Consider the following 12,794-nt stretch of genomic DNA (forward strand, 5'->3'; position numbering starts at 1 on the left):
GTCCAGGAGGACGGGGGACGGGGTGAGCCTCCTGGGTTCACTACTCCGAGACTGCCCAGCTCCCAGCCCAGCGCCAGGCATGCAGCGGGGCCCAGTGCCTCTTTGCTGAAATAGCCCAGCGAGGACGAATTCAGCAAGTGGAAGGGAAGAAAAGAGTAAGCATGCACTGTGGCACCGTGAGGAAGGAGGGCGCGTTCCTGACCTGGCATGATGGTCTTCTTGCATTCCTGGCACTTGGAGGAGTACTCGTGGGAGTAGCAGTCCGTGCACAGCAGCTGGTCCTCCTTGGCAGCGAAGGGCTTGTCCACCAGCGAGCTCTTGCACCGAGAGCACTGGAAACAGGCCTCATGCCAGTGTCGGTCCTTGTAGGACAAGTCCTGTAGACCCAGAGCATGCGACACAGTGAGAGGGTGGGGGAGGGGATCGAAGCTGCTCAGCTCGACCCACAGCCCCGGCGAGTCCTACACATCCCGGGGCAGAGAGGGAGCAGAGAGGGGCCGAGGCCGGTGGGCATGCCTGGACCGTGACCTTGCTTGTGAAACGTGGAGGGCTGGGCTTTCCTCTGGCTGCATTTTGGAACAACCATTGAGATGTGGGAAGGTGTGTATCTATGTCTCAGAAAGACGTGCTTTCCAGAAACACATGGGTTTCCCTGAGGTATGTGGAGGTATGTGTCTATGTGTCAGAAAGACGTGCTTTCCAGAAACACATGGGTTTCCCTGAGGTGTGGTCTGTAAGAAAGAGGAACATAGAACATGTGACTCATTACTGCTTCTCATTGGCAAAACTGGTGAGAGAGAAACAGAGCACAGGGCTTAGCTCAGAAGGAACTCAGCAAAACCAAGTATGAGAGCAGAATCACAGGGACACCGGGCAGGCAGAGAAACAGCTGTGAGGACAGAGACAGGACTCTGGTTTCAGATGGAGTGAAGGGGATCAGAAGAGACTTCTGGTACACCAGCTGAGTGTGTATGGCCCATGGACAGCAGGGAGGTGGGCGGAGGGGCTGGAGAGGGACTTTCAGACAGAGACAGAGCATGAACACAGCAGAGAGGTGAGAGAGAGGGGTCCCTAACAGAGGTGTGGTCAGGCTGGAGGGACAGCCCAAGGCCCAGCAGGGGAATCCAAGCCCAGACTGGGGCCAGAGGGCCCTTATAATTCTGTACAGAGATTAAAATGGTCCTGAAGGCAGCAGAGAGGGGATGAACTATTTAAATGGGAGGGGGGAAAATCACCCTGTGCCTGACTGGTTATTTTGACAAATGAAACAAAGTATAAACTGCTATAATTCCAGTTAGAGACTATATAGGCAAACTCATTATAAACCATGAAGCCTGTATTTTTCCAGGAAGAAATCATTATTTTTCTCTTTCTGACACCAGTCAGGGATACTCATTGCCAGGCTGTGAGTTTGGGCACTTTGCAGCCCTGCAAGGTAAGTATTATTTTGGAAGCTCAGAGGAGCTCAGTGACAGGCACACAGTCACACATGGGCACGTAGCTGAGCCAAGCAGGTTCAAGTTCACGTCCCTTTGATTCAGAAGCTATTGGCAGTGCGCTACTCCAGGTAAACTCCTGGTTGAACCTGTGTTCGACCTTTCAAAAACCGCACCCTTGATGAGATCTATACATATCCATTGAAAACATTCAGAAATAATGCCACATTTTTGTATGTAATGAATGCAGCTCAGCATTGCCTTATGTTGAGACTTTGAATAAAGTCAAACAAGCCATTAACTCCTTGTGCGATAGGAACGGGAGTCAGCCTCCTGTGAGAAGAGTTGGGAGGTTTTGATCGTTATCACTGTGATACTGCTGAACTACGGAATAAAGGCATTTAACATTTTTTTGTTACAGAAGATGGTACTGACAGTTCCTCAAAAAATTAAAAATAGGATTACCATATGATCCAGCAATTCCACATCTGGGCATTTGCATAAAGAATCAGACCTGTAGCCATAGTAGCATTATTCGCCGTCATCAAAGAAGAGGAAGCAACCCAAATGTTCATCAAGGGATGCACGGATAAGAAAAAGGTGGCACGTACCCACGAGGGAATATTATTCAGCCCCCAAAAGGAGAGGAAATTCTGACGTGCAGGAGGCCTAAGGACATTACACTCAGTCAACTAAGCCAGACGCAAGAGGACAAGTGCTCTATGAAGACACTCATACAGTGGGAGCCAGAGGCTGGGGGACGGGGACAGAGAAGTAGTGTTTCCCGGGGACAGAGTTTCAAAAGCAAGGTGAAGACTCCGGGAGGTTGGCCACAGGACAACGTGAATGCATGTGGCACTACTGTCCTGCGCTCTTCAGAAGGGTGAAGTTAGTATGTTTCAGGTTATGTGTATTTCACCACAATTAAAAAAATAGGTTTTGACTATTATGCAGCAGGTGGGAAAGCCTTTGCCGATGTTAGGTGGGTTCCCTCTGTGCAGACCAGACACCTCGGAAGGACAGCCCTTGTGGAAAAGCTGCTAGCATTTTCCATGCTGTGACTCGCAAACCACCTGGCTGAGTGGAGAAGCCTAGGAAGGGCCTGAGGGCTGAGGGGAGACAGTCCCAGGCCCAGCCCTGCGTGTGGGCTCTGACCAGGACATCGGCATCGACAGACAGTGGCTACACAACGTGTTAGTGAAACAAGAAGGAAAGGAAATATGGGTTCAAGGAAACTAGACTTCCTAGGCTGATCTTCAAAAAAACGGAGAGAGGAAGCTCAGCGAGCGATATGGTGACAGCAAAGCCACCAGACGTCACCACAGTCTCCACCCTGCTCAGTCAGGCCCCAGATGGAAGGAAAGAGTAGCCGAGGGTCGGCAGTGTGCATGGACAGTCGTGGAGAAGCTCGTCTCAATGCTCCCATGGGTGAGAAGCACTGCAGAAACCCATTTTTTCGCCAGCGAACCTGAGCACATGGCAGCTACAGGTAAACGGATGGGTTGACAGTCATGAGACACTAAAACGTGCTCCTTTCCACGCGGGGGACCAGCCACATGGCTTCACTAGACCTCAGGCATCAACGCAAGACTTCTGGACCTTCCAAAACCTGGTGCCCAACCCATCACACCACTGAGCCCTCGCCCATGCCCGGCCTGGCCTTGGAAGGCCCTTCGCCTCCTCTCCAGCTGGCAGAACCCTGCTCAGCTGTATGGCCCAGCTGGCGGGCCACCTCCTCTGCGAGCTGCCCCAGCCAGGACAGGGGGGGATGTCACACACCGTCCCCAGCGAGCACGCTGCGACCACCAGCCTGTGTCCACACCGTTTTCAAAATCATGCATGGAAACCCTTATCTAACTCATTATGCTATCAGGTTTCCCTGTAATTCTCCTTGGGCTCTCGGCTTGGGCTCTCTTTGGAAGTCAGAGCTAAGCTAATAAACTCAGGTCACAGCTTCCTCTTGGACTCACTTCTTAAGAAAGCCCACAATACATAGGAAGTGAGAAAAGATTTTATGGCAAGAGGAAGGTAACTCAACACTGCCGGCTTGGCTTTCTGAGGGCACGCTGAGGTTTCTAGCCAAGACGACATTCTCCTCTGACTCTTGGCATGGGGCAGGATTTTAGCTACAGGGGTCCCCAGAGCTGAGAGGTGGGCTGGCAACTACCACCCAAAGACCCGGATCACTTCTGTGTGCCTGGCCCTGAGCTTCACGTCACACTGAATCCTTCTCTCAAAGTCTTGGTACCCGAAGGCCCGTCTCCTTTCCTGTGTGCGCAGCTTCAAAGAGATAGTTTTGGTTCTTAGGACCGACCTAGTCCATCCAGCTTAATTCTGTTATGTATGGAGCACGTTGTGAGGTCCCCAAAGGACACGGTTTCGATGCTGGTGGTACAAGATTAAGAAGTATAGACTCACTGACTTTGAACCTCAAAATGTCCTAGAAATATCATAGTTCTAAAGTCCTCTAGGAAGAGTGAAGGAGAAGGAAAGACAGAGTAAAAGAGAGCAAAAGAGAGAGAGAAAGTAAGAAGGATAGATCTTTTACACATCCCAGAAAACATACCAAGGCTAATTTTGTGCTCACGGAAATGTCATAAATTGCAGTAAAATGTTGATAAACAATGTAAGATTAGGCCCAAACACTTCCTTTGTGATTTCATTATTTTTCCACGTCGGAAACATTCCTAATATGGGAAGCGCTCCTTGGCTCTGAACTTGCCCTCTCTGACACTCCAGCTGAACCCGCGGGAGGGGCTGGTGGCCTGGCTGGACCCTTGCCCCCTCGACTGGCTCTAGGTGGCCCCAGGCAGCACAGTGGCTCTCCCTGAGGATGGTGCTGGCGCCACCCCTCCGGGCTGGGGCGGGGGGTAGTTCAGAGGCAGATTTCCCAAATCCAAGAGATTTCACTTGATAGATGGATTTTCAGAGCCCTTCACACTCTGCAGTTTGAACAGACGTCCTATGCTTTGAGACCACCAGGGTGTCATGTTTTCAAGTGAATGTTCCTTCAATTACTTAAGAACAAAGGTCCCGAAGAATGGACGGTGGCAGAAAGGACAGCACTCGCTGTGCAGAACCCCATCTCAGGTGTCCCAACCGTGGTAACTCACTCAATTCCTGCCACAGTCGCAAAGCAGGCAACCCCGTTTTCGGAAGGGGGAAAAGAGGCTCATAGGCGACATAAATGTCTCCACATCTCAACTGGCGGAAGGTGAACCCAGGCACGTGTGGCTCGAGACCCCCCTTGGGAGGGGGTGGTGTTGCTGCTGAGTGTGGGGTGCCTTCGGGAGTGTGCCTCCCTGGTACCCCTTTGGTTTTTTCAGGGCCTGAGCGGTCCTTTCTCCGTGATCCACCTGGTCAGCCTTGTTCCCAGCTCTGAGGATGCTGCTTCCTTCATTTCCCTCTAGAAATAGATTTGTCTCTTATGGGAGGAAATCCAAATACATAGACATATTTTCAGTGTTCATTACAAACTCTGCGGACAAATTACATGGAAACTCTACAAAGATGATTCATTCACTAAGCACTTAAAAATCACCTTAACAAATAAAAAAGTGCTGGGTGTGGGAGTTGGACAGTGAGGACGTGTCTGGAACATGTCTGGAAGAGTAGCCCTTCCCACATCGGTGGGCGGGGGAGGCCTGCATCCTGCTCCAGGGCAGGACGAACAGGTGTTTCCAATCAGACCTCATGCTTCCTACACTGGCTGTGGTCAGGAGCCTTCTAGAAGTACAGCACAGACAGTTAGATTTCCTGTGGAGGAGTAAGAGTCCTCTCTCAGTGCCCTGGCTGCTTTCTGCCCAAGGAACCCAGAGATTTTCTGATCTTTGAGAACTTTATAGATGTCCACTGAGAAACTTATAGTTTGGTGGGTGGGCGTGTGCCAAATTGAGTATCCATTCCATGTTTCCCATGTAATGATGCAAAAGCTGGAAAGTATGTTCCAGAAACACACTGAGCTAGCCACGCATCCCAGAGTTTGTTCAAGTCTCTGATTTGTGAAGCTCACAGTATGGGCAGCCATCTCTGGGTTATGGGCCCCCCATACATGGTCCTTAGTTTCTTGACTTTTTTTAAAGCCCAGAACATAAGTAGACCCATCCAAAAATATCTGTCATTAGACCAATTTTTTTTTCTTTTGCTCGTATCTACAAATGTCCAAGAAAAATTTAAGGAGCAGGGTAATGTTAGGGGAGCATGAAATTTTATTTGCATGACCTGTTCTCCCCTTTTCCACTGGTCCTAAAATGAATGATTTCTCCACTTTGAGAGGACATTTCCTCAGAGTTACTAAATAGAAATAGCAAATACAACAGAATGAGTGCGTAGAAACGTTTTCAAACCTATGTGAGCTAACTACTGAAATGGGTCCTAAAGTCCCATCTATATAACATAAAAGTCTCTCGATGCCAGCAAATTGAGCCTGATTCCATCGGCATGCCAAGATTTCAAATCTCTACGCATGCGCGTATCCTTCAGAAGAGGAGCTGAGCGGGGTTCCCGGTGCCTCTGCTGCTTTAAGCCAAGGGAAGGGCCAACAGATCTGACAGCTCCATGGCCCCATGGAGGGCCCTCCTGCCAGGACTTTCGGCTTTGCTTCCTGACATAACAGGAATGTTTTTCCTATCCTTGCTTCCTCCCCAAAGTCAACAACATCATTACTTCTGAAAGTCAAGCAAACCATCCCAAATATTCAAGAGCCCCAAAGAGCCAAGTCAAAAAAGCATCTCTTTTCCTTCCACAGTGCAGAAAACCACAAGGCATAACTCCATGCATAGTAACCGTGCATCAGGGTTGAAAAGTTCAGCACGATTAATGCCTGGCTTTGCAACAGTCTTGTTGATTTTGGCCCCGCTCATGGGATTCTTGTTTATCTGCTCATCAAGTGTGTGTTGAAGGGTAACTAGTTTTCAGGGTCTTTGCACTAAATCATATTGGAGAAATGAGAAGGGACTGCTGCTTTGTTTTTACTTTAGCCGCTGGTCAAGGATGACTAGCCCCAAATATCCAAATCGTGTCCTCTAAACCAGCCTCATTCTTTGTCCAAATTATACATGAGCCTCTCACCTACTTAAGCCCATTCCAGGTTAAATTTTTATATAAGGGATCATTTCTCCCCCCTCTGTCTCTCAGTTCTTCCTCCAACCGGACATTTTTATTGATGTTCCCATAATGCAAACAGATCGAGAGACAGGGCGAGGCTTCCAGGGGGTGTGTGTGGAGGGAACGTGCTGCAGAAAGAATAGGGAAGTAGTCCGATGGCGTTTACGAGATCATCAGCTGCTATTCAGAGTGCGGAGGCTCCTATCCAGAATGTAACAACCTCATCATGCTGGCACCTGTTTTATCTGCCTTTCCTAAAGGGGAAGATGGGCACAGAGGGGTCAAGTAATCAGCGCAAGCTCACACAGCTAGTGAGACACAGAGCCGGGACTGAACGGGGCAGTTTGGGGTCGGAACACTTATGCCTGGCCTCGTAAATAAAGAAACAGGCACTAAGAGCCTTCAAAGAACCCATGAGGGAGAGCGAATCATTTATCAGACAATGCTAGAGACAGGACGGTACCTCCTTTTTAGACAAGCAAGATCGGCCTCCTCTTTTTCAGGGGGCCTTGCCTCTGCACCTTCTGAAGTTTAGGCAGGCCTGCTGCCACTCGGTTTCTTTTAGCCAGGCCGCCCCAATTCCATAGCCAAAAGTTCCGTGGCTGCAGCCTGGTTGCTGGTGGCCCGTTCTGCAGATGCTTTGTCTCTGCTCAGGGCAAAGGCTTCCCTCTGCACAGGATGGAAGTCATTCCCCAACCATCACCAAATACCCAGTAGCACAAACGGGACTGTACTGCCTTCTGCTTCCCGCCTTTCCTGGGAATGACGTAATAGAGGAAAGAAATGTCACACCCGTGCACTGGCTGGATCACCACCCGCTTCCCGGTGGCAGGCATGGCCCGACATGATCGGGCAGCAGCTACGAACTGATGTTCGTAACCACGGGGGAGACAGGCAAAGCCTCCCGCAGAGTGCAAGGGAAGAAAGTGGAAGAGAGACCCCAAGATGTCCCGCATCACCTTGAAGTCCGTAAGCTTCAAATTCCTTTGGAGGTCCCCAAGGGACCCCAGTATGTACCAATTCCACGGCTCTGAGGAGGACAGTCCCTTAAAGTCTTGTCAAGTGTGTTTTAGCAACTGGTTAGCAGGTGAAGATGTCAGAGAACTTAGCAACATGGGTGAAGCTCTAGGGGGATTTCTGGGTGGTCCAGGTTGGAATAAGAGGTGCTGAGAAGCAAGGACCAGGGTCCTCAGCGCTCAGCCCCGGCTACTCAGCATGAATGACCTGTGGCCTCCTCTGAACCTGTTGATGTCATCCACAGTGGGAAAGTTGGTCATCATCCCTCAAGCATGAGCTTTTCCCCTTGAAAAAGAAACACTACTAATCCTGATCTTCTCCCATTGAGAAGAAAAGAGCCCCTAAGTTTCCAATGAAGTTAGTGCTTTACAAGCCCATTTATCTGGGAATCAGTCCCGGGCCACTCATGTGCCCATTCACTCACCCAGTGCACAGGCAAACACGAGCAAGACAGCACTGCCGTCTGGAAAGCCACAGTACTGGGAGGTGGTGTGGGGGTGGGGGTGTGCAGTGTTTGATCAGGACACCAACAGCCACAATGTAAGAAGTATGCTCAGGACACAGCAGGGATGTCCTGGAAATGCACTCACCATGCATTATGGGATTAGGAGTGGGCACAGAGCAGCTAGAGGGAGGAGGCTCGGAAAGGCTTCTTGGCTGGAGGAGACAAGCCCATCAGAGGAGGCTCAAGACACGGAATTTCAATGGGCACTAAGGGTCAGAGCTCTGGCACACACCACACACAAGCCCGTGGTTTCTGGGGTGCACGGAGGGACCCCGGAGTAATGGGCACTGCCTGGGGGAGGCCCCGGGGGTACCTTGCAGTCACAGCCGATGGGCTTCCCGCACTCCTCGCAAGTGCTGGCATAGAGGGCCTCAAAGCACGCCACACAGTAGGGGCTGTCCTCCCTGAGGATATACTTCTTGCCGAAGAGAGATTCTTCGCAATGGTGGCAGTCAAAGCGCTCGGTCATCCTGACGCCCAGCCCTTCAACAGCCTATCAGCAAGAAGAGAAAGAACATTCCAGTGAGCACACAGGGATGCTGTCCTGCTGTCTGCTGTCATCTTTAGCCAAGGGGTGGGATCCCCTCTGGGTGAAGAACTGAAACTCACCTTTTCATTAGCTGTGATTTTTCAGTGCTACTTACCAAAAAAAAAAAAAAAAAAAAAAAAAAAATTTAGCCTGGGGGCAGTTTTGTGGTTTGCATGCATTTCACTTCCTTAAAAGTTCATCCCCTGCCTGGCTGTTGTTCACGGTGTCACAAAAAGCCATGTGGACTTTGGATACAAGGAGAACCAGGAGCAGAGCTCTCATCCTGGCAAGGGCTTTGTGTCTTCTTCAAACATGTGACCCTGCCTTACATCTTCCCTTTCTCCCTGTCCCCAAAATAGAAAGGCCGGGATAGAAACAATATGTTCATTTCTATAAAAAGATTTTCCATGAGCTCCCCTTTATGATGCAGAAGTTTGAAGAGTAAAAAACCACAGTGTCCAGAGGGAGGGGGTATTGGAGTTGGTAAACCTGAGAGGCCAAAAGAACATTACCCTTGACCTTGATGTGACATTGGGAAGTGCAACCTACACTTGCACTAGAAAAACTGCTGTATGTCCCTGGGGGCGGGTCACTTCTTCTCTATGAAGAGATGACCCTTCAGCTGCCCAGGTGTCCAAATACAGGATAAAGGGGAAGGCTGGCTTCCAAGAACAGAGATTATCACACAGGGGGAAATGCAGTGACCACGGTCAATGGCTCTTGAGGCAACACCTCAAGCCTTCCAGAGAGGAACAGGAATGCATCTCCGTGCTAGTCACCCTGCATTTTTCCCAGGGTGCACATGGAGTGTGCACCGGCTGGGTGGGGAGGGGATATGAGAAGGAGGTGAAGGGAAGGGGGAGGAGCTTCTCAGTCTCAGGTACTGTCCCCATACAAACATGCTGGAACTGGTGGAAAGAATGAGGCCACCATGGGCGTACCTGGTATGGAAACCTGCCTCCGCGGTGCTGAAAACACGGACTCGGTCTTCTTCAGGAATATGTTCTCAAGTGGCAATATTTCATTTGCTAAAAGTGAAAATTTTTAGAACCTGTTAACTAGGGACACTGACTCTGTAACTCTGAGCCATGTTTTGCGAACTCTAAATACACTCGGCTCGATGTTCGGTGCTTTCAAACCATTTAAGAGTGAATTCCAGGATAGCCCAAGGTGCAAATAAAGTATGGCTGCCTGGTTTATGACAACAGCAAATTTGATAGTGTTTATTAATTGTGTGCTCTTTTGTATACAAGGTCCTGACAACGGTAAGCAAAGAAAGAAACATCCTTCAGGCTTTGGTACTTGGTGATTTCTGTGTTTACAGAAGAATTTTTTTCTTTTCCAGGAGTATTAAACATGCGGCTGGACCCATGTGGCAGGATCCAGCCTTCTAAATTGCTCTTCCCGGAGTTAAAGAAAACATTGTCTGGATATTCTTGTGATAACATTACAAGATGAGGCTCTTGTGCATTTGAATTATCCTTCTGAAACCCAATGTATAAATATCCTTTGTACTCAGGCCATCTTGGGTTGCTGCAGCTATATTGTCAGAAGATGCAAACGTTTTCCTGTAATTCCCTAGTTATTGGCCCTTGAAAGTCGCAATTGTTTATGTCATCACAATCCAGAGCTGTTTTTCCACCATATATATGTTTCCAATAAAGATCGCCATATACCTGCTGGGGAACAGGACGCTGATTGGCTGTTCTTCTCACAAAATATGTATGAATAATGATTTGAGAATGTGAACTATGACTAACAAAAGGAGACAGAACTATAAAGTAGAATTTTAAAAGCTGGAAACCATTCCCAAGATTATCCATGACAACCGCCTCGTTTTATGGATGGAGAAATCAGAGCCCAAGAATATTAGTGGAAAAAAGAAGATCCACGTGAGCATTCCCCCAGAAGTCATCTTATTTAGAGAACACAAAGCCGAGATCTAACAAGTGGTTCCGTGGAGACCCGGACAAAGCGCAAATCCTGCTAGGGGAAGGATACAGATTGTACAGGGTCATCTCTTCAGAGACCATTTCTATGTTCTCGAGCCAGTGAAACGGGGAACTTTTTCCATCAATGTCATGATCACGATGTTACTCATGTACCTGGCATACGTGTGTTTTCTACCTCCTTGTTCCATGGGGCCGGGATAGAAATAATCTAAGGGAGTAAACTCTGAGAACAAGGAAGGCTCTGTGTCTGGTCAAAGTATGACAGAGTCTCTCTGGGGACCAATGTCATCAGCCCTGACAGGACAAGGTGTTGTGGTGGCCTCCTGCCCAGAGGAGCTGAATGAGATTCTCATGATGGTGGCTCTCTCCCCCATCTGGTTCCTTGTCTTCTCCAAGAAGTCACGGCAACTCTAAGGATTAGGAGAGCGCTCCTGCCAAACCAAAGGGTTAAGGTGTAAAATGAGCACCCATTCCTGAGGAGGAACAGAGTAGAATACGCTTGATCGGAGAAGGTCCTTTTCCGGATTCCTAGAGACTTTACAAAGCACAGACCCTGAGGGTCAAAAGAAGTAGACTAAAAGCTAAAAAGAAAATGAAGGGTTTCCCTTCCCTTCTATCACAAAGTATTAAACACCAAGTCTCCCTTAAGTAGATGCTACCAAACAGAATATTCCTTTTTCAAAAAGTGTGTATGGGAAGGCAGGGCAGGCTCCCCCGGGGGTGTCTGCCTGTGCTGGACAAGGATAAGCCAGGCGAAACTGCGGGCCAGCAGGCAGACGGCGGAGGCCTGATGACGAGCAGAGGAAGATGAGCCTGGGAAGCTGAGAAGGTAGTCAAAGTCAAAGAAAAGAGGGCCTGTACTCTTGACCGTGGACTTGGCTCTGCCCTGTAGGTGGCGGGTGTCATCATGAGTGAGGCTCAGCTGAGAGTCTACTGGGTGAAGCTCCAGTTTTGCCATGTGGAGGTGAGGAAGACAAAACTCAGGGTGTTTCCAGGCTGTCGGGGTCTACGTCTGAGTCATTTCTTTCAATAAAAATCAGACCTCTTGGCTCTGTAAAGATTCTCTTTCAGCCTACTCGAGTGCTATGGCCTCCCCCGTCTGAAGCTCCGCCTCCTCCTCTCGGGTTAGACCTGGCTCCTGGCCATCAGTGGCCATCACTGGCCATCACCTGGGACCCAGAAGGGCTTCGAGAAGTGAGCAGGCGCCCTCCGGCAAGGAGCCACCTGAGGGCGAGGCGTGGCTGCTGACTTGCTATTTCCTTGAACTGGCTCCAAATGACTGTGTCCAGGAATTCTCCTCCCCCAACTCCCTGCACAGGACTAACTCATTCTCTGATGTCATTCCCCCTTCGGCTCTGAGCGAGCAGGATATTTGACAAAGCTGGCTGGTAGGGGACAGGCTTGGTTCCGGTCTGGATGAGATGAGTGGGGGTGGGAGGGGTGGGAGGGGGGGGAGGGTGGGGTGGGGGAGGGGGGGGGGGGGGGGGGGGGGGGGGGGGGGTGGGAGAGTGATGGGGTGGGGGGGTGGGTACTGAGAACGGGGCTGCAGGCAGGGAGGCGCCTGTCTCAGGGTCTCCTGCGGGCCCAGCTTTGGGGCAGGTAGGAAAAGAAAGGCTCTCTGAGCCCTGGAGCTGTGATGCATAGGCTCACCTACAGACATTACTATTATTTTAAGTCCTCAGGCTAATAAATGACGGTTATTTTTATCTCTGCAGATTTAAAAACCGCAAAATTTGTTTTGAGAGGGAGGAAGTGTCAGAGCTGGGAACAGGGAAGAGAAACACAGAGAAGGGGAGGGGAAGGAGAGAGGAAGAAGTTGAGAGATGGGAAGAGGCAGGAGAAAGAAAGGAGGGTAAAGAAGGTAGAAAGACACAAGGACACTAAGGAGCCAGGAAGCTCATGCATTTTCTTTTTCTTTCTTTCTTCTTTTTTTTTAACCCAAGAGATAGAGAGATGTCTTGGGTATACAGGGAAGAGGCTAGCAAACTGGCCAGCCCATGACTGTGAGGTACCTGCCCTGTTCTTCCCAGAGGGAAGCCCGATGGGTCCCAGGGGCTTGCCTAAAGAGGCCAGAGTTGCAAAGGGATCTCCCTTAAGCATCGTCTTCACAGCTCCCTTTATTCAGCTCCCTATATTTGATCTGAGCCCAGAGAGGCCATTTTCTCCTCCTTCTCCTCAAGATGCAAGTATTTCTCTATATCAACCCTGCTTTACAAGCCATTTCTAACGTAGTCAGTTCTTAAAGAGAA

The 12,794-nt window shown here is 49.6% G+C and overlaps 1 protein-coding gene across 4 annotated transcripts in view; it reads right to left on the minus strand.

Moving 5' to 3' along the window:
* Positions 1-12,794, minus strand: part of FHL2 (four and a half LIM domains 2) — a 67,058-nt gene that overhangs the window by 14,051 nt on the left and 40,213 nt on the right. For 3 of the 4 annotated variants that reach the window (XM_032842435.1, XM_032842437.1, XM_032842438.1), the window contains exons 2-3: positions 8,378-8,557; positions 203-377 (exon numbers count right to left, since the gene is read on the minus strand). In XM_032842435.1, coding sequence (XP_032698326.1) covers positions 203-377; positions 8,378-8,533 — 331 coding nt within the window. In that variant the 5' untranslated portion in view covers positions 8,534-8,557. Of the gene's footprint in view, positions 1-202; positions 378-8,377; positions 8,558-9,534; positions 9,622-12,794 lie in introns of all 4 variants that reach the window. The other variant, XM_032842436.1, reaches the window with a different exon arrangement.

The sequence above is a fragment of the Lontra canadensis genome, unplaced genomic scaffold (assembly GCF_010015895.1).
Source record: "Lontra canadensis isolate GAN:19392208 unplaced genomic scaffold, GSC_riverotter_1.0 scaffold130, whole genome shotgun sequence".
Classification (NCBI taxonomy): Eukaryota; Metazoa; Chordata; class Mammalia; order Carnivora; family Mustelidae; genus Lontra; species Lontra canadensis.